Source organism: Lepisma saccharinum, chromosome 16 (assembly GCF_977018435.1).
Source record: "Lepisma saccharinum chromosome 16, izLepSacc3.1, whole genome shotgun sequence".
Lineage (NCBI taxonomy): Eukaryota > Metazoa > Arthropoda > Insecta > Zygentoma > Lepismatidae > Lepisma > Lepisma saccharinum.
The window spans coordinates 765,413-787,788 of NC_139244.1; the positions used below are offsets into that span (position 1 = coordinate 765,413).

The following is a 22,376-nucleotide window of genomic DNA, read 5'->3' on the forward strand; positions in this document are numbered from 1 at the left end:
TAAGAATTGTTGCGGAAAATCAGGCCAAATTATCTTAACACGGCAACTGGACCTCATCTGGTTCGATTCCAGACCTTTTTAGAATGGAATAGAAAGGTTATTTGTTTTCACAGAGCGAGGTTCAGCTTTAGGCTGCACTACCACTTAACTCTGGACCATTAAAAGTTACAATACAGCACTAAATTAAGTATAGAACATGAATGAATTTAACATATATGAAAAAATAAATCAAATTTTAAGAGAATACAATGAATGATACATTAACACACAGGCACGTACCAATTTTCCAAATCCAGACTAAAATCATTTATACACAATTTGAAATATTCGTTGTGTCAGATAAGTGTTCGCAAAATACAAGGTTCTACTTTGTTGTTGTTCCTTAGCGATACGAGCTAATGCTCAATTGTTGTTTTTGCAATAATAACTCATTCTTTGAAGTCATTAGGTGATGTAGCCCCCTCCTATGCAATAGCGCCCACAGGATTTTTTTCTTTGGGGGGCAGAGTCACAGATACTTTTATTATTTATTATTTTATTATTATTACTAGATATTATTAATATTATTATTGGTATCATTACTGCTATTATTGTTTTTATTTTTTATTATTATTATTATTATTATTATTACATTACTATGATTACTAATTATGTTGTAATTTCCATATTCTGTATATCTATATACAGTTTGCATAACTATACCTACTTAACATTAATTCATGTAAGACACAAAGCTGTTTTTTATAGTTAGATAATCAATGCAAAATAGACTGTAAGCATAAATGTAACCCTACTTCAAATAATAATAATAATAATAATACTAGTTGCTGTAAGTCACAGAAAACAGTCATTTTTGTTATAAAATATTTCTACAATTTCACCATTCGAATTATATTAACTCTTTCCAGAAATCGCTAGGAGGGGGGGGCGAGGACGCCCATGCGCCTATGGGATCAATGATGATCAGATGAATGGCGCAGTGGTAGCGTCGTTGGCTTGTAATCAAGGTGTCCCGGGTTCAAGCATACGTCCAGACCCGATTGCCCTGTGTGAGCATAAAATGGACCCGAACCTTTTGTAGAACGTACTGAAAACGATTGTATCTTGATTGCGAACAATGCCTAAGTGAGCCTAATTGCGAACACATGTAACTAAAACACCTTTATTTTTTAAAAAAACGAATAAACCGACCTCCATGACGCGCTACGACTCCAGAGGTCCTGGGTTCGAATCGCATCCAGCAGCTCGACCAACCAACCGGCAGATGAAATTGGTGAAGCTGCACTCACAAAAGCAGACCGGGACTCGAATCCGGAAACCTCGGTCGTGAGATCGAAAGTCGATCAGCGCACCCGTAACATAAACGTCCGTATCCTTCCACAGCTGCAAATAGATCCATCTGTTTGTCACTCCTGCAAAACATTCCGCCTCCTCCTTTTCAAAACACAGCGACACCACGTAAACAAGGCACTTCAGAGAAGAATAAGCAGTTCTTATAAACGTGTATGTTTGTCTCGGTTTGTTTGCAATCGTGAACAAAGCGGAAAGTATAAACAGCAGTCCAAGTGAATACCTCAAAGAAAGACAAACAAGGAATGCGTACTTATTGGAAGCATGCAATGCGATATACCGACTGAAAACATAGGAATGAGGAACTGCATGTCCTTTTTATTCTTCTGCGTAGTGTTGTGCACGTGAGTCGTCTATCAAACTAGCTTCATTTGTTCATTGTTGAGCAGAGGCATCTCGTGAACGCATGCAGTGCATGCTGCGCATGCGTCAATTGCGGGGAAAAGGACAGCTTGCTCTGCGACGACATTCATGAGCATTTCTACACTCTAATTTCTTCATATAGGAGAAGTATTTATTTTACACGAGAGCGCTCAACTAAGCTTATACGAGTATTACATTTCTTGGATCTGAAGTGACGCATGCATCAATTGTGGGAAAAGCAGTATTACTTTTTTACTTCAGACCCAAGAAATGTAATATAAGCTTAGTTCAGCGCTCTCGTGTAAAATAAATACTTCTCCTATATGAAGATTTATTCGTGACGACAGTTTATACAGAAACTTACACAGAGAAAATGTCTTGTCTTGTGTTTCCTGGGCCTGCAGCTTTAATATTCCTTTCTTTCTCCCCTTTTTTGTGTCCTTCCCCTCTCGTCTTTGTTTTTTATCTTTCTTCTTCTTTCTCTATGCTTTACTCTTCCGTTTTCTCTTCCTATCTTTTTCTCTTTGTATTCTCTTCCCATCCTTTTATCTTTCTTTTCTCTTCATATATTTTACTATTTCTTTACTCTTCCTATCCTTTTTTCTTCTTTCTTTTGTCTTCCTATTCTTTTCTCTACCCATTGTCTTCTCTTCCTATCATTTTCTATTTCTTTTCTCTCGTTTTCTCTTTATTGTTTCTTCCTATCTGTTCCCTTTCATCTTACTGTTATTATTTCTCTCCTTTTCCTTTCTTTTCCTCTTTCTTCCTCTCTCTCCTTTCGCATTCCTTCTCTTTTCTCGTTTTTCTCTTTCCAATTGATAATTTTCCTGGAAGAGTACCCACCAGCCTAGAGAATTCCACCATTCAACTTGCCCCGAATGTATCATCTGAAAGTTCTACATAGTTTTCTTAAGTATTGTGCTGAACAATATACACAAGAGAACGGCGAATTAATCTATGGACGAGAACGAGAGAGAGAAACTTTTGATCCGAGACCTTTTTTGTTATTTCAACATGCAGGACTCGCTGTCATTTTCCAAGATATTGCGAAGCGAACGCTCGAATGGGAAACCGGTTTCTGTGTGCAAGGTCAGTGGCCCAGCATGGAAAGTTTCTTTTTTTAAAAAAATTATGAAACAATCTTGAATCCTCTGTAACTCAGGTGTTGCCTCAAGGGACGAAAGATGAACTTCTGTTCGCATAACTCCGTGGTCTTTGTTTTGTCACTGAAGAACTAACAGAGAATCGAATTGTTGCAAGTCTATGAATCTTTCTTTAGTACGTCGTTACATCGGCTTCCGTAGCGTAAGGTGCTACGAAGCCAGAGGTCCAAGGTTCGAATCCTGGCCTGTACTTGTCACGAGCCGCTGTTAAACCTTCTTTTTAAAGATCCAAGTTTCAGTAGATAATTTCCAATGTGACGTGTATGTAATGTTATTTTAAGTATTCGTCATATTCTTGTTGAATGTGCCGATTTTGCTTTTGTCAGACAGGATTTTTAATCTTTCCAGCTGTTTGTCATCCCTGTTGGGAGAATACAACAGTGTTTTAACAAATGTTTCTAGCTTTTTGAGAAGAGCTACTCTCTTCCACTGTATGTGAGGAATTTTTTAGTCTATTCTTGCCTTTTTAATGTGTTGCTTGTCCTGTGCAGGTCCCTTTGCAACCTTGCACTTCTAATTTTTCCCAAAGGGCTTTTTACGCCCCTTTTTCAACTCTTAGGTAAGAATTCTAGGTAAGGGACTGTTTCCCTGTATACACTGAAGGGTGCAAAATGGCGCCGACGCATGGAAAAATTCTAAATCAATCCATCAACTATAACTGTGAATTCGATAATAACACAAACTACAGTATACAAATAAAAATAATAGTCCGAAACTAAACAAGGTATTTTCTGTAAAACTATCTTTTAGACAAACGTTGTTGATTGTAATTTCCATTTTCCATTATAGTAACTGTATGATAGCAGCTTTATAGATTTGGTTAATATTTACACCATGGTGCGCGCGTGTATATGTATATTATATAGCCTATAATGCTATGAAATATATTTAAAAGCATATGATTTTTAAGTAGGCTGCATTGAAAGGAATTATTTTGCTACTGGTATATTCGTGTATATATACGTATATGGTGTCCGGTAAAAATGGCACTTGAATTTGTTCCTTCACCTTATAACATTCTTCAGATGAGACTGTTGTAGGAAGAAGAGCTTCTCTCCAGGTTTCCCAGAGTTAACCATTTTCATTTTAAAAAAGTAAACAAGTTCGTCACTCTCAGTGGCACAAATTAGTGCGAGGGGTTGGATAAGGGCTGACTTGAAATCCTACTAGTAACAAACATGTGCGATTGGTCAGCAGGTGCACGCAAGGCGTAAACTTGTTTTCAGTCAAGATGAAAACCCATTGTATGCTGCATCCCCCCCCCCTAAGTTTCATCAATCACACATGCTTCAAATTAAAGGTTACCTTTTATTAACATGTGATTCTATAGCGGCAGTACCTCCTGCCAAAAGAAATAAAGAAATACACGGCATTATAATTATTTTTGAAAACTTCAAATAAAATGTATCCATTTACAGACAAATTAGTGTTAATACTTAATAGACACCAAAATTTTATTAACTTTTAATTTCAAACTGTGAAATGCAAGACATAATTTCTCAATTTTCATGTAAAATCGTAATATATTGTATTTGCCATTTTTATTCTCGCCATTTTTACCGTTGCCATTTTTTCCACTTGCCATTTTCACTTTGCCATTTTTATCTAAATTCCCTGTATATATCAGATATTTATAAAGAAGATTATGTAATAGTTCAAATCAAACAGTTTTTGTTTATTTTTATTATTAATATGAAGCTTGCTATTATTGTGCATGTATTGCTATCTGTTAATGATCTCTTGAAGAGATAATGTGTGCATGTCCTTAGAAAAGTAAGGTAGGGGGGTCCACATATCGTCCCCTAGTCACTTTTGCGTACCTTGAGACCATATCAATTGACGTTAGTGTTCCAAAATTTTATTTTACCTTCGTGAATTATCTCTTTACCTAGAAACCAAGGCAAGGCGCCTGTATAATCAATTGTTAGTACCGAAAAGAAATAATTTCAAAAGTACTCACATATCGCAGAATCAAAAAAAGCGTGTCTAATTTCGTCTCTCCTAAACAAAGTCAGAAGAAAGAGGGTAATAATGATTTGTCAAGGTATTCATGTTACTTCAAAAAAGGTCATTACGAAAGTGAATACTATAATTAACATAATTAGTCGAATGGGGCGAACTGAAAACAAATTTAGCACAACTCAAACAATATTGCGTTTACTTGAAATAAAAAACAAAAAAAATATATGTTACTAGCTGATTACCCGGCGTTGCCCGGGTATTTATTTATCCCAATCTTCTATTAGACAGGAAAATAATGAATTCTAACTATAGTGTAAAATAAATTTTCCTCGTCACTTTCTTGCATGAAGTTGCCTTGAAGGTAGGCTAACCCGCTGCACTTTTAAGTATATTTGGTTGCCTTCCTCTCAGGGTAATGTCACCAATTAGCTTTTCGATTATTTTTACACGTCACCCACCGCCACCCCTAGTAATGCCAGGGGTGTCTTACCCCCACAGTATTTCTTTCCAGATTGTAATTGATATGTGTACCAAGTTTGGTTGAAATCGTTCCAGGCGTTCGAGAGTTATGTCGGAACAAACACACATACATCCAATTTTATATATATAGATTTCCTTGAACTTCCAAGCAAGTATCACAAATAAATTGCACATAGTTTTTGACGCCGGAGCATGTTTCGTTGAATCATATGAACCATTTGTGCAGCGGATCCCGTGGCCGAAATTTGGATCATGAAGGGGGAAGAAATTATAAACAAGACGGGGGACGAAATTAAGAACAAGACAGGGGACGAAATTAGGAACATGACGTGGGACGAAATTAGGAACAAGACAGGGGGCGAAATTAGGAACATGACGTGGGACGAAATTAGGAACAAGACAGGGGGCGAAATTAGGAACATGACGTGGGACGAAATTATGAATAAGACGGGGGACGAAATTAGGAACATGACGGGGGACGAAATTATGAACAAGACGGGGTACGAAATTAGGAACAAGACGGGGGACGAAATTAGGAACAAGACGGGGGACGAAATTATGAACAAGACGGGGTACGAAATTAGGAACAAGACGGGGGACGAAATTAGGAACAAGACGGGGGACGAAATTACGAACAAGACGGGGGACGAAATTAGGAACAAGACAGGGGACGAAATTAGGAACAAGACAGGGGACGAAATTAGGAACAAGACAGGGGACGAAATTAGGAACATGACGTGGGACGAAATTAGGAACAAGACAGGGAGCGAAATTAGGAACATGACGTGGGACGAAATTATGAATAAGACGGGGGACGAAATTAGGAACATGACGGGGGACGAAATTAGGAACAAGACAGGGGACGAAATTAGGAACAAGACAGGGGACGAAATTAGGAACAAGACAGGGGACGAAATTAGGAACAAGACAGGGGACGAAATTAGGAACATGACGTGGGACGAAATTAGGAACAAGACAGGGAGCGAAATTAGGAACAAGACAGGGAGCGAAATTAGGAACATGACGTGGGACGAAATTATGAATAAGACGGGGGACGAAATTAGGAACATGACGGGGGACGAAATTATGAACAAGACGGGGGACGAAATTAGGAACAAGACAGGGGACGAAATTAGGAACAAGACAGGGGACGAAATTAGGAACAAGACAGGGGACGAAATTAGGAACATGACGTGGGACGAAATTAGGAACAAGACAGGGAGCGAAATTAGGAACATGACGTGGGACGAAATTATGAATAAGACGGGGGACGAAATTAGGAACAAGACGGGGGACGAAATTAGGAACAAGACGGGGGACGAAATTATGAACAAGACGGGGTACGAAATTAGGAACAAGACAGGGGACGAAATTAGGAACAAGACGGGGGACGAAATTACGAACAAGACGGGGGACGAAATTAGGAACAAGACGGGGGACGAAATTAGGAACAAGACGAGGGACGAAATTATGAACAAGACGGGGTACGAAATTAGGAACAAGACGGGGGACGAAATTAGGAACAAGACGGGGTACGAAATTAGGAACAAGACGGGGGACGAAATTAGGAACAAGACGGGGGACGAAATTACGAACAAGACGGGGGACGAAATTAGGAACAAGACAGGGGACGAAATTAGGAACAAGACAGGGGACGAAATTAGGAACAAGACAGGGGACGAAATTAGGAACATGACGTGGGACGAAATTAGGAACAAGACAGGGAGCGAAATTAGGAACATGACGTGGGACGAAATTATGAATAAGACGGGGGACGAAATTAGGAACATGACGGGGGACGAAATTAGGAACAAGACAGGGGACGAAATTAGGAACAAGACAGGGGACGAAATTAGGAACAAGACAGGGGACGAAATTAGGAACATGACGTGGGACGAAATTAGGAACAAGACAGGGAGCGAAATTAGGAACATGACGTGGGACGAAATTATGAATAAGACGGGGGACGAAATTAGGAACATGACGGGGGACGAAATTATGAACAAGACGGGGGACGAAATTAGGAACAAGACAGGGGACGAAATTAGGAACAAGACAGGGGACGAAATTAGGAACAAGACAGGGGACGAAATTAGGAACATGACGTGGGACGAAATTAGGAACAAGACAGGGAGCGAAATTAGGAACATGACGTGGGACGAAATTATGAATAAGACGGGGGACGAAATTAGGAACAAGACAGGGGACGAAATTAGGAACAAGACAGGGGACGAAATTAGGAACAAGACAGGGGACGAAATTAGGAACATGACGTGGGACGAAATTAGGAACAAGACAGGGAGCGAAATTAGGAACATGACGTGGGACGAAATTATGAATAAGACGGGGGACGAAATTAGGAACAAGACGGGGGACGAAATTAGGAACAATCCTCACACTAACATGGCAGTTCCTACCTTTTCAACAAGTGACATTGACGGAACACAACCTTCTATATTGACCTACGCCAATGACATGCAACGAATATTTAACCTACACTCACACTGGGCGAAAACGACTGCTAACAACGATATTGCAAGAACTCGCCTTATCACGAAACCGAAACTTTTTTTATTACACCGGACCAAAAATTGTCTTGAGCCCAAAATTTTCACAACCGGCTCCGTTTGCCTTCCCCAATCCTGGAGTGCTGGCGCCGACTGCGCTTCTAGTTGCAGGGCCGAGATACCGAGGGGGGCGAAATTGGACGCGGGGGCAAAATTCGGGCCCTCTACCTTATATTTGAATTCAAAACTAATTGCTTATCTGTTGTTGTAACAAAAACTCTCCCCGCCCCGGAAAGTTTTAGGGAGGTGATTTTTGAGGCGAAGATTATTGGTGGGAGTATATCTCTTGCCTCCACAAACGACGCTGTGAATCTTCCCGAACTTCAAGGTCACAGCTCTGCAGTGTTTCCCTCGGTTTAATCTCATAGTGATTATGATTAATTACAAAGCATGTTCCGTGAATGTTTTTATCCAGTTCCCACATCCCATATTTTTTACACTGTAATTCATGTGGTGCATAAGTGGTTAAATGCGATGAAATGTAAATAATTGTTGCCCTTCCAGGCAGGTTTTTTCCTGTGTGAAAGCAATATAAAGGCAAAGGGGATTGTTTATGTTACGAGGGGTGTCCCATAAGTAGCGAGCCTAACCTAGAAGGGAACAGATGGAACCACAATAGCAACCTATTTTTCTACGTAGTCTCCCTGCAGGTCCACACACTTTTGCCAACGCTTCTGCGGTGCTTTTATCCCGGTTTCATATAAGCTTTCCTCAAGCCTTGCAAAATAGTCACCCACAGCACTGATGACGTCATCATCACACTGATAATGCACACCGAACAAAGCTTTTTTAGGTTAGGGAAGAGATGAAAGTCTGATGGGGCAAGATCTGGTGAATGAGGTGGGTGTTCCAACATTTCGAACCTACAATCATGGATGGTTGCCATTGCAACAAGCGATGCGTGACACGTGCATTGTCGTGATGCAGAATCACCCCTTTAGAGAGCTTTCCCGTCGCCTAGTCTTCAAAACACCCCGTAATTGCCTCACCAGGGAAGTATAATGCTCTCCGGTCATGATGTTTCCCTTTCGGAGATGATCAACCAACAAAACACCCTTAGAGTCCCAGAAGACTGTCGTCATCACTTTCCCAGCAGAGGGACCGCACTTTACCTTCTTTGGGGTGGGGAGCCGGGGTGTTTCCACTGTTTTGATGCCTGTTTTGGCTCCAGTACATAGTGATGAGCCCAGGTTTCGTCAACAAATCCGTCTGGATCGGCCTGGAACAGCTCAAGATGTCGTTCTGAGATCATGCGTCTTGTAAACTTTTGTTCAGTTGTCAGAAGTTTTGGAACCCAACGCGAAGAAACCTTTTTCATCCCCAACTGGTCATGCACAATGCACTCCACTGTTGAAGTTGACATCTTCAGTTCCCCTGCAATATATCGCATAGTCACACGTCTCTCTGCAAGAATAATCTTGTCCACTTTCTCTACATTTTCTTGTGTCACCATATCCACTGGCCTGCATGGGCGAGGATGATCTTCCACACTCACTCTCCCCCACTTAAATTCTGCTACCCATCTCTTCACTGTGGCAGAGGATGGAGCATCCTCTCCTAATGTTGTCCTCATGGATTTCCTTGGGACTCAACTTCTTTTTCAACAGATACTTGATCACTGCTCGTATCTCTTCTCTCTTCATTTGTCTGACGTTACGCACTTAGCACACTTCTAGCTCCTGCAGAGAAGAATATGATCGTTAGAATTGGACACCGGTTTTCATATACACTTACAAAGAATTGCTATTTCAAATCCCCAAATTATTTTCAGATTGAACTATGAGAACCCTATCAGGCTCACTACTTATGGGACACCCCTCGTATATAAGACGTCATAATAATGTGCGTAGTAGGAAAAAAAATGTTCGTTATAAGCCCGTCTTAATTTCCCTTGCAGTAGCAACGAGGCTTCTGTTCCCACAGTATGGCCTTGGGAATTACTTGCTGCTGAACATTCGTGTGCGTTATGTGATGGGGGCGGGTGGGAGAGTATCTTGTTAAGGCCCGGATTTTCATGTGCGCAAAACATGCGACATTGTAGAAAAAAAATGCAAAAATATGTAATATTAAAATATCTAATAGGTATATTGCTGTGCTTTTTTTACGGTTTCTCGCAGTACAAATATGCAATTATACTAAATTTATTTCTCATTATTATTATTTTTTAAGAAGTTTCTTGAAGTAATAAAGAGCCGCGTTGATCGAGTCGGTAGGGCGTCTGACTGCCACGCGGGAGACCCAGGCTCGATTCCCGTGGTGCGTGATCTAAGGTCGGTCCTATACTATGTTTTTTTTTTAGTACCAGTGCCCATCGACGCGATTAGCCAAAAGTGGAAGAAAAACTACGTAAAATAAATCACCTCAACAAAATGTAATCATGCACTGTATTCGCAGTTGAAGACGTCTGTAGCTATTCTGACCAGGTTGTTTCGTTACAGGTCGGAAGACGATTCTGAAATCGGTGAGCGGGAGATTCAAGTCTGGAGAACTGGTGGCCATCATGGGGACATCCGGCGCCGGGAAGAGCACGCTGCTCAACATCTTGAGCGGATACAAGTGAGTCCTTATTTCCTATGCCCGTAGGACATAGCATATTACTACATTCCTTATGAGTTGTTTATATAGGGTGTCTACCAAAATACCAAATCGTAAATTCTTGACCTTAATCACCTCTCAGAAAATAGATATTTTTACTCCAAGCCCGGTTAAGATGAAAACTGAAGCTGTTCTTTAATGAGATTTAGACTTGCTTTAATTAACGCATGTAAAAATTAATGATTCACACTTCATCCTGAATGGGGAATGGCCACATTACTTTATTTAATATTTTTACAAAACTTCACTCATACAATTCTTAAGAAACAGAGTGAACAAAGCTTGACCACAACTCAGTATAATTTTAGATTTCCAAATATTCAATTTTATCAAATCCAAATACAGGTATATAACAATGTAAATTCACTATACCGTAAAAAATAGCAACTTCTTGACCAAAAGCATTTCTTGACTTTCTTGACCTACCTGTTAATTTCTTGACAGTCTTGGCTGGTAGACACACTGTTACAGAGAGCCGGATTGGCGGTCACATCCTCTCGAGACGTCTAAATGGCGATCTTCTTCTAAAATTAAGTGATAGCTTTTCAATATACACAATAGCAAATGGCGATTGCCTGCTTACTTGGACATCTAATATTAAGGACACGAGGAACAGTTTCCATGTCCAACCAGACACGAGGCCCCTCAACTGATCCTCCCCCACCGACCTTTCCACGTGGCGAGCTGGAGAGAGAGAGAGAGAGAGAGAGAGAGAGAGAGAGAGAGAGAGAGAGAGAGGTGTTTGCGCTGGATGGCTGGAAGATGGGGGGGAGAAAATTTAGCATTACGCTGATGGAAGTATTATTTTACTTGTGTTGGGAATATCAAACTTCCGATGTAGAAAAACACATCAGCGGGAACAGGACAGGTTGAAGATTTAATTTGTAGTCTGAAAAGTCGAAACTCGTATTTGATTAGCCGTAACTTGAACTTGTAAATACTTATTCATCATATTTTTTATGATTTTAATAATGAACTTTAAAAAACCGCTTCCATTTGCAACGTGGGGAGAAATTCATACTCTCTTGTGCTGTGTTTTGTTTTTTTCATTAGCAATGCTCATTCCAATGATATTGAAATAAATGCGCAACTGATGCGAAGTTGCTACTCGTCGCCTTAAGCGATTCACCTAATATATCGTCGACCTCATCACAAAGTGTCATGCCTCAATTTTTGCAATCTTTCAGTGGAACGGTTTAGAGGTTTTCACACATTCTTAAACTATTACTACAGAAACAATATTTCACTTCTGAAACTAATATTTCGGATGCGTGTTTACTGAACATTAAAGTTTATTTTCAAGCAATATTCTCAAAAATTGTATTACATCTAGGCATAAAAAGACGCATAAACAAGATACGATCATTTGTGACGAGTGTGTTATGTCCGAACGCTTGAGATACGACACCTTTTTTAAAGTGCGTCATTACTTTATTGAGCAACTTCTTGCATAATGTTTAGCGTATTGACTTGTTGTTACTGTTATTGTAATGCTGTATCATTGTGGTAGTTAATCACTTTATTTTTCCTTGCTTTTCCGTGAAAATATGAAAAATTTGGTTACAAAGTACTTAAAATACTTGTGGAAAATGATTGTAATTTTTCGATTGAAACAAAGTATTCAACTATGAGAACAGAACTTTGATACTGTGCTTCAACACATTCAGTTCTCTACTTTTATCTTTTTTAGGTGAGAAAGGGGGAATATAGATCCTAGTGGCAGCAAAACACAGTGATTGATTGATTCAAAAGCCTTTCTGTCAAACTTTAACGAGGTGATGATGCCTTCATACCATTAGCAGCAATTACAGCCTTTAGTATTTACCGTGAAACTGTAGTTAGCATATCGTCGTTTATAACATAGCGCAGTTTCCTGGCATTTTAGCACGTACATAACTTGCAAATCATGTTCAACGCATCTCACATTGGTACTTGACAAGGAAAAACATCAATTGCACTCTGATGATCTCAGTTTCCCATGTAGGTCAGATTTAGTTTTTATTTTCAATCATTAAAGGTTCACAGAGTGGCACAAATTTATTTTATTATATAACATAAACGAAACGTAACGTTTCAACCTTCTAGCAAAGTCTTCTTCGGACTCTGTACAAATGTAACAAGGTACAAAACAGGACGATATATATACACAAAACATTACTCCCCTCCAGACTACCTTGTTACATTTGTACTTGGTGCAGAGTCTGAAGAAGACCTTGCTAGAAGGTTGGAACGTTACGTTTCGTTTATGTTTCATAATGAAATAAATGTCTGCCTTGGTCAGCATGGAGACAAGGCTTAATGGTGTTATAAGAGTGGCACACTAAATTTTGGGGTGATATGAAGTCAAATTCACACTGCTAAATTATTAAATTATTTGTCGTGTTTTGTGAAACTGCACCGGTGAAGGAATATTGCACAGTGATTGGTGTCTCACTTCAAACTGTAGGCCCAGTCCCGATTAGCCTCTTTTTGCACAAAGTGGACTTAAAAACAAAACTCGTGTTGCGAAATTTATGCCTTGTGACCTGGAGTTTTCTTGGAGATAACTGTCGTACGTTTTAATCACAGTTAGGTGGCAGAACAGCCGCAGGCTGTTTAATGAAGGAAATTTAAATTGAAATCTGGATTCCAATTTATTTTCGAAGACTGGCTACTGCCATAATGAGATTCCACTTGTAGAAATCTCTCTAAATAAACAACAGTCATTTTTTGTAATCGCATCTCTGTTTTGAAAGCTTTTGTAAAGGATACACCTCTCTTGTTACGTTTACGCCGTTCGCCGGCTTAAACTGCTTGGCTGCAAGAGGATGTGTGTATGAAGAATGGAATAAATTACTCTCATTGCTCTTTACCAATATTTAATAGAATCGCACAAGTGAGCGGGGGGGGGAGATCACGCACGAGCCAGCACGATATCTAAACACTGACAATGATAAACCCAAAGTGTCACCACTGCACCTGGTTTCCTTCGTGGATCCTCGGCTGAGTCACGACGTGGCACTGTATCGGTCCATCGAAGGTGTCCTCGGAGGGTTCGCCCAAACCTTTTAAATGGACCGACTTAACACTGTCACTCGCAACACACTTCGCGCTTCGCTCCCTCGATCCAGACTCCCCTTGGCGACCTCTCGTCACCCGGGTACTGTTGGTGTTTCTGATTACACAGCATTTTATTTCCGGCTCGTGACACACACTCTCACTCACTCTCACTCTCTCTCTCTCTCTCTCTCTTCTCTTCTCTATATCCAAAACCCTGGATTCCTTAATTTTTGAAGTCTAGTTCTAACAACTCTTCCTGATATTTTGAAAGTATTTAGGAAAGTAGTATTCCATACTAGTTTTTCATTAGTAGAGGAAGGGAGAAAATATTGATAGTTTTCTAACAACGAGCCACTTCTTTGATTGTGTTCAGTTTTGTGTCTTGAACAGAAACAAACCTAGCTATAAATTCTCTTTTGAACTTAAGATCAGAGTTTTCATACTCGTAATATAAAATATTACTACATCAGATCTTAGTCGACACATGATTCCGATTTTTTACTCGAATTCATTATATCGTTATCTCAGACGGTGCTGAGGAACAAACTTCTTCGTTCTAAGATTCCAACCTTGACTTCTTAGTATATCAGCATTTTTATACCGGGTGTCCCAGAAGTTTTTCCCTGATTACAAACTTTATTCATATCCGCTATATGCAGTGTAGCACAATGGTGCCAAAATGTTGGAAAACCCAAGTTTTTTTTGTTCCAGGTTTCAGTAACGTGGCTGTAGTGTAGCAGTGTCAGTGCCCAGGAAACCGGAAATTTTCACAAATCAGGAAAAAGCTCAGTGTGTCCCCTGGTATCATTAGGCAACAAATCCTGTACAATTTGCACTTTGTATGCACGAAAAAATAAACGTTTGTGTAAGATATCATAAAGATAACTTTTTGGCTGATGTTTTACGTTGTTTCAAATCGCTGAGGTTGATGGTTCGGCCACTTCTCGGTAAGTCAGCAACAGATCCTGCGGTCTTGAACTTGTCATACCACGACTTAATGCTCTCGACATCGGGCGGAATCTTTCCGTAAGTTGTTTGAAAGTTCCTCTGCACTGTTATTGGTGACCAGGTCTCGTGACACACTGAGATTTTTCCGGATTTGTGAAAATTTCCGGTTTCCTGGGCACTGACACTGCTACACTACAGCCACGTTACTGAAACCTGGAACAAAAAAACTTGGGTTTTCCAACATTTTGGCACCATTGTCACTGCATATAGCGGATATGAATAAAGTTTGTAATCAGGGAAAGGCTTCTGGGACACCCGGTATTTGTTAATTTTGCAGACCAATCTTGTTCCGACTCTTGGGCCTCCCCGATGGCGCAGTGGTAGCGTCGTCGCCTTGTAATCTAGGGGTCCCGGGTTCGATTCCCGGTGGAGGCACATAGTGGTTCGGATCCCACTTTAAACCGTAGGTCCAGTCCCGATTAGCCTTAGTGTGCATAAAGTAGACTTAAAACAACAAATCAATCCAATCCAATGCTCCGACTCTTAACTTTAAAATATTGAGGATTCGTTGCCTGATCCCCAAAACGAGTGGTGGTTAGCCTTACTGTGCATAAAGTGGACTTAAAACACCAATCAATAGAGTGGTTAGCACAGCGCGCTACGGCGCCAGATGTCCTGGGTTCGAATCTCGGCATGGGTGTTCTTTGTGAGTGTCCCTTCATGAATTTCGCATCATTACCGATCCTCATCGTTGCGATTAGACGTAATTATCAGAAAAGCGACGCTAAATGACAAAACTCAATCAAATCCTCCTCCGAGCAAACGCGAACTGATATCTCCTGTGACGCGGTGGACATTTTGCTGGAAACTTGTTGCTACAAGGTTAACTTTTTCATCACAAGATGTCACTTTTTATAGATCCGGTTTCAGGTGTGTGAGCTCCTTGCTAAAACCTCTTAGACGCTCTCAGCCTAGTGGACTAGGAGAGCGGCTTGCTTCATCTCCACCTAACAATGTGTTGCGTGCGTGTGCTTGAACTGTACAACCTTGTGTAAAAACACACAATTATAAAAAGTACCTTCATTAGGAGGCTTTTAAGAAGGAAGTGCCAGAAGTCTTTTTGTGTGAGACAACATTGGCTGCCTGGCCTTGGATGCTGGAGTTTTTCTTTCTTTTCTCAAGTTTTCGCCTCCTAAAGAATATCCTGTTGCTCTTCAGGTTACAGGAAACGATCTTCCGCGTTAATTTCATTGGTTATCATTTCTATTTTAGTTTAATCTCCCCTTCGTTATTGCCTCCAATTTTGCTATATTAGAGTTTACGCTTATTTCTTAATTTCATTTTGCTCATGTTCACACATGCTCTAAGGTCTTTCATTTTTTTCCTTTGATACTCTCTTCGTGCCAGCGCTCTCTTAAGTTCGCTCGCCTCCCTGCTCTATCTGTTGACTTTGCACGTCTCTCTGCGTTCTCTCTGTTAACTTTGGTCGCCTCTCTGCTCTTTCTGTTAACTTTACTCGCTTCTCTGCTCTCTCTGTTAACTTTGCTCTCTCTGTTAACTTTACTCGCCCCTCTGCACTGTCTGCTAACTTTGCTCGTCTCCCCCCCCCTCTCTCTCTCTCTCTCGCTCTCTCTCTCTCTCTCTCTCTCTCTCTCTCTCTCTCTCTCTCTCTCTCTCTCTCTCTCTCTCTCTCTCTGTTAACTGTGGTCGCCTCTCTGTTCTGTCTGTTAACTTCGCTCGCCTCCCTACGCTCTGTTAACTTCAATATCCATTCTTCACTCCATAATACATATTCTTTCCTTTTCTTTTCTTTTTCTGTTTCTGTGACTTATCTCCTTGCCTTCATGTTCACCGTTGCTTAGCATTCGTTGTTGCTATTTTTACTATCTTGGCTGTCTTTCGTTCTTGGTCATGTAGTCGCTATTTGTTGCCAGTAATTGCTGTTTCTGGTTTCCACCAAAAGCCCCTCTTGAGACCCGTTTTCTTCTGCAGCAATTTCGTACACGCCAATGTCTAATTGATTAAGTGTGTGCACTCAGCTGAAGATCCTTCTTCCTGTGACGTCATTGTACGTAACTACTCTTGCATAGTTATTCCAACATTGAGGTAGGTTTTTCCGGGAACATATCCATGTTTTCTTCACAATATTTGCTTTTGATGGGTGTCTAGGCTTGAACAAACATCTCCTCCAGCAAACATTTTCCATTTCAGGCATCAAGGCGGTTGCTACGACATGAAGCGATGAAGCTACCGGCTATTACATTTTCTGCTTTCCGGCGGTCTAGTTTGTAGGGCATCATAACTACAACGAGGGGGACCCGGGTTCGATTCCCGGGGTGAATGATCTAAGGTCGGATTTGTTTCGGCCTTCTGCCCCCGTGGCGGAGTGGTTAGAACATCACGCTGCGACGCCAGGAGTCCCAGGTTCGAATCCTGGCTTGGGCATGGACGTTAGTGATGTCCATTCATCAATTTCATCATATCATCACTCATCCCTATCTTCGCAAATTAGCCAAAAGTGTTACATGAAGCGAAGTAAAATGAATCAAATCAAATTTTTCTGCCTTGTCCCGCATAAATCGGCTCTGGAGCTTACCCAGCCTCAAATCAATGGGTACCTGGGGGTAAAGGCGATCGGAGCGTGGCGCTGATCACATCACCTCCAAGATGACCAAGATCGAGAATGTGTGGGACCCACTCAACACCCTAAATGTGCTTTCATGGCACGGGGAGCTTTTACTTTACGTTGCCTTACCCTGGCCGGGATCCGTGGCATGCTGTGCTAACCACATCGCCACCCACGTTGTTTGACAAAATTACTTTTCTTCTCGGTATGAAACACTCTTTCACCATTTGTCAGTCACTAATTTATTATGGCTGTAATTGGCCATGATAATGTCGCTTGCCTCATAAACCGTAAGAACACAATAACCTCTCGAACAATATTGTCGTTGATGTAATAATGATGACAGATGCTCTCAAATGCAGATGATTACGGCTGTCGGTCAGTGCAGGCAGTAGCGGGTTCTCTCTTTTTATTTTTGTTTACTCTGTCTATGACGTCAATGCTTCTGTTCGGGCCAATTGTCGTCGTGTTGAGGCAGGTCCTCTCGGGAAGTCTTCCTCTCATTATCACAGCAATTTTCCTCTTGCTTGTCTTTCAGCGACAAAGGATATTGTGCCGTGATTTACATCTTACTACTGGAAACTCTCTTGCAGATCATCCTATGCTGTAAAGGGGCAGTTTTCTTTTGCATTTGATAAATGTTCCATGCGCTTTTCCAGAAGACTTCACGTTCCCTTGCTCGGCCATTGCTGTCAGTAGTTACACAGTTGAGAAACTTTTCATAAAGCACCCCTTCCTCCTGCTAGGGTAACTTCAATAAGCACCCCCCCTCGTACTGCATTGTTTCCCATGCTAATCCATACAAACACATCCACTTATCTCGAAACTCGCTGGACCCTGTGGCCTGGCCGAGTGGTTAGCACGCCAAGGGTCCCGGGTTCGAATCCCGCTCGGGCTTGGTTGTTTGTGAATGTCCATTCATCAATTTCATCACTCATCCCCATCTTTGCAAATTAGCCAAGAGGCACAAAACGCGAAGTAAAACAAACTAAATCAATGAATCAATCAATTATCCCGAAACTCGAAGAAACATTCCTCAGCTAGGGATTTCCACTTGGTGCACTGGGTAGGAGGACCCCCTCACTATGCTCTAGCGACATTTGTTTTCAAAGCTATATAGCGACAAAAGAACCAGAAGCCTTCACGTATTTTCCCCTTCATCCGTTCAACTGGGGCTATAAGGAAGCCTGCGCCACTATTTTTATCTGGTCATAGTTAAGGATTAACTAGTGGTTCGGATTAAACTTTAAACTGTAGGTCCAGTCCCGATTAGCCTTATTGTGCATAAACTTGAAACACCAAATCAACCAATTACTCAGTCTGTCCTTGTGGTAGTTATGTCTCCCGGTGCAGCAGTTAAATTTGTTAACCACTATGTTTGTCCTTTCCCAACGGATATACTGTAATGACCAAACTCAAGTACCTGTAATTGCTATATGCAAGAGTATGTGACGATGTGGTTTTACTTTGAGCGCGGTTCAGTTTCACTAATTGAAGCCTTTTGAATGTTCAAACTGTGGGAAAATTATCACGTTCGTCGGTTACCATTCATTAAGATTTTCGCTGTGAGTGTTTTACCTTCGAACAGTATAAGTGCGGGATTTACTAGCATCATCACATTCAGTGGTGTTGTTTCAACGACAAGGTCTCGTTCTTGTGTCGTACCTTACAGGCAGAATCCTTTTGCTTTCGGAGGAGAAAATGAAGATGTATTTTCTTCCTCGGTCACCCTTGGGGCAGTGCCACTTGAGGGCTGTTGACAGAGAGGTCGCCACGGGTATCCTGCAGCCCACCCAGTACACACAGAAAACTAAATGCATCATATCGATTGATGCACCAGAATGCATCGATTGATACACCAAAGTGTGTTTTATGGCTTGTTCAAAGAATCAGATTCATATTTGATGCATTTGGTTGCATTTTTGTATGTCGTGAAAGAAATACCAAAGCGCATCAGTTGATGTTCCTTGATGCACCTTCCTGCATCTTTATGGACGATGCACTTAAACGTTTGGTCTGAGCTACAGAGTTTATGTAGCTCCGACGAAACGTTTAAGTTAATCATCAAAAAAGATGCATTCTGGTGCATCAAGACGCATCAACTGATGCATTGAAGTGCATCTCGACTGAAATAATCACTTGAATCAAATGGTGCACTTTGGTGTTTCTTTCACGACATACAAAAAAGCACCCAAATGCATCAAATATGAATCTGATTCTTTGAAGAAGCCATAGAGCACACTTTAGTGCATCAATCGATGCATTCTGATGCATCAATATGATGCATTTAGTTCTCTGGCTACGGTATAGTCACCGGCAATAAAAAATGAGACGTTTAGACCCTGAAATGCTCGCTTCCCTGCAAGGCCTTACGTGTATTGCATAACTCTACGGCGATCAGTGCATTTTAATGGCGAACTTCTACTGCAACACCATATTTATTGCCGGTGACTGTACATGAGGAATTGCCAGAATTACAGCTTAGGAATAATCTGTCACATATACCAGGGGTTTCCAAACTTTTTCGTTTCACGGCAGCCTTAGTGTATCAAGATATTTCCGCGTCAGAATGTAGGCCTTTCTAACACTTGCAGTTAGTGTGGTTAGGTTCTTTGCCTTAAGTTTATTATTTATTATTATTAAACACAACAGGCGAATTCCCAATTACAGTGTTCTACATTTCTTGCTTTGAGTTTCTAAATTTACAGTTTGATAAGAAATATTATTGTACAGAAATGTAAATAAACATAAAACATGTCAACGCTAAATTATATGTGTATACAACAGTTAACAAACCGAGTTATAATAATACATGTTAATTGAAGAGAGTGGAATAAAATATCTAACTATTATCTACAAAAATAGCCTACATGAATACAAGATTTCAATTATTAAGTACAATGCACAACGTATTTATCTTTACACTCAGTATTTCAGATCTTTACCACCATGTACAAAGTATATATATAAAGATACACTAATATAATTATTATAAATTACATAAAATATGGGAATAAAATAAACACAGTATAAATCAAGGATAGAAGTTATTTACCTTGACGAAATACATTAATTATGTGTGTAATAAAGGACCTGTAAATAATTGACACTCTAGAAAGTACGTACATGTATGTAATTGAGTATAAACTAAGAAAGAAATATATATTTACAAAAATTGCGTTTATGTTTACATTGTTGACATTTATTCTTCCATTCCTTGAATAACTTTTTTGAATGTCCCAATAGGCATGTGAAATTTGTCTAATTTTGGTTCCCTTTCGGAACATCTGTTGTACAGTTCACACATTCTCCTGATAGGTGATTTATTTATAATGTTCGATCTTCTGTTACTACAGAAGATCGAACTAAGTACTAAAAAGCACAAATTTGGAACAATCTTATCAATGAATCAATAAATATTGGAACATTTCGCGACGCCCCTGCAAGCTAGCCACAACGCCCACTTTGAGAGCCACTGACATATACACATGCATTGACGGGTAAAGGGAGAGATGAGAGGATGAAATAGGAATAGTGAGAGAGAGAAACAAAGAGAAGAGAAAGATGTTGAGAGAGGTAGTGAAAGAAGAGGGAGATAGAAAACAGGGATAAGGGAAAGATTGACTAAATGGGGAAGAAAGGAGAGATGGAGAAATAGGGAGAAAGATGGAAAGACAAGAGAAAATTAAGGAAAGACAAGGAGGAATGAAAGAAGCGAAAGAAAGCAAGAAAGAACGAAAGGAGGGAAAACAGAGGAAGAAAGGAACAATAGAAAGAGAAAGGAAAAGATAAGCGGAGGAAGTTACAAATGAGGAACATGAGCCTTTTAGAGCCATGTCCACCTAAACGAAGAAAATCCCTGCCTGGCGGAAATCAATTCATATTGCCCAAGAGAACTCGGTTGAGCATGGAAGAAAAGCATGTGAACAAACGCGGAATAACACACGCCAACGCTTAAAACATGAAGGAATGGGACAAGTGAAGTGGTTGCGTAACTCGACTGGCAACAATTATTCTCAAACTTGTTGTGCAGAGTCCTTGTATTTGAACCTTGCAAGTGTCAGAAACCTTGGTTCTGCACTTACGGAAAAGTTCGACTTATTATTTAATTGTGCATGTTCAGATTTCTAAGTTAAAGCCAAGTTAAACTGAATATAATATGCAGTCAAATAATAATTCAAAAAGTGTAAAACTGGCTTCAAAATGTAAACGAATATCCAGTTGAAAATGTCGGAAAGGTTTGATGTTCGCCAGGAATACATCATAGGTCTCCGTTGTGATTTTAAGGGTTCACGAGTAATTAATTCAAATTAATATTACATGGACTCTAATTTAAGTTATTCTACCGGTACATAGAAACATGTTTTTATTAAGATATGGACAGATCCATGTCATAAAACAATGAACGTTTCACAAAATACAATTTTCAGTCATGTTGATTTATATACGTTTCAAATTACCTTGGGGCCATTTTGGGGGGGGGGGGGTTTGCAGAACATGAACCTCGGGTTCCAGAGGGTTAAAATTAACTGAAACATAAACCTGGAAATTTGGGAGGCGATTGGCTCCCCATGTCCCCGCCAAGTTACGCCTATGTTAGCACTTTATTATTTGTATAATGGTAAAAAAATGAAATTCGAAAAGTATATTCACTTACCAGCCGGATGTTATTTATATTTATGAAATCGTATCAATCTCCTCTAAATTGAGATTTATAGCTAGCCTAAATTCATAATCCCTGTCGCCAGCCGTTGCTCTCTCAGGCATTCAAAGAATGTCACATCAGTAATTTACAAATCCTTCCTGGTCTATTGGAGTTAAGCTGCTGATCAGCAGGTATTTGAGGGCAACGACCAGGGAAGGAGGAAAGAGAACAAAACAGAGAGCAATGTGTGGTGTGGGGTCTTTTGCCTGGAATCGCCGAACAAGAAGGAACTGAGGAGATTGAGCGATCGAACACGTTTCGATATGAACAGCTATCAGCGGGGAATTGTATCATCAGAGACAGACAGGTATTGTTGCTTCCAACCATGTTGATCTAGACTTGAAGGTATAAATCCTAAAGCTTGTGTTTTGCCATTTCCAAGTGTGTAGTTAGTACCTCTCGCCCATTACCATTAGGCTTACCTTGAAGGGCAGTGCTCAAATGAGGATGCATGATTAAGCGAGCTACATCACCCACCTCAATGGTTAAGGTTCTTGGTTCGATCCCACGTACTCAGAGTACGTTACGAAATTATTGGATTTTCATTTCCATCCCTCTCTCTGAATTATGTAATGGTA

General features: G+C 40.4%; 1 protein-coding gene across 1 annotated transcript in view; it reads left to right on the forward strand.

The window, feature by feature from the left end:
* Positions 1 to 22,376, forward strand: part of LOC146000183 (ATP-binding cassette sub-family G member 4-like) — a 122,588-nt gene that overhangs the window by 50,611 nt on the left and 49,601 nt on the right. The window contains exon 2 of the mRNA XM_083137536.1: positions 10,324 to 10,441. Within this exon, the coding sequence (XP_082993662.1) occupies positions 10,324 to 10,441 (118 nt within the window). The remainder of the gene's footprint in view (positions 1 to 10,323; positions 10,442 to 22,376) is intronic.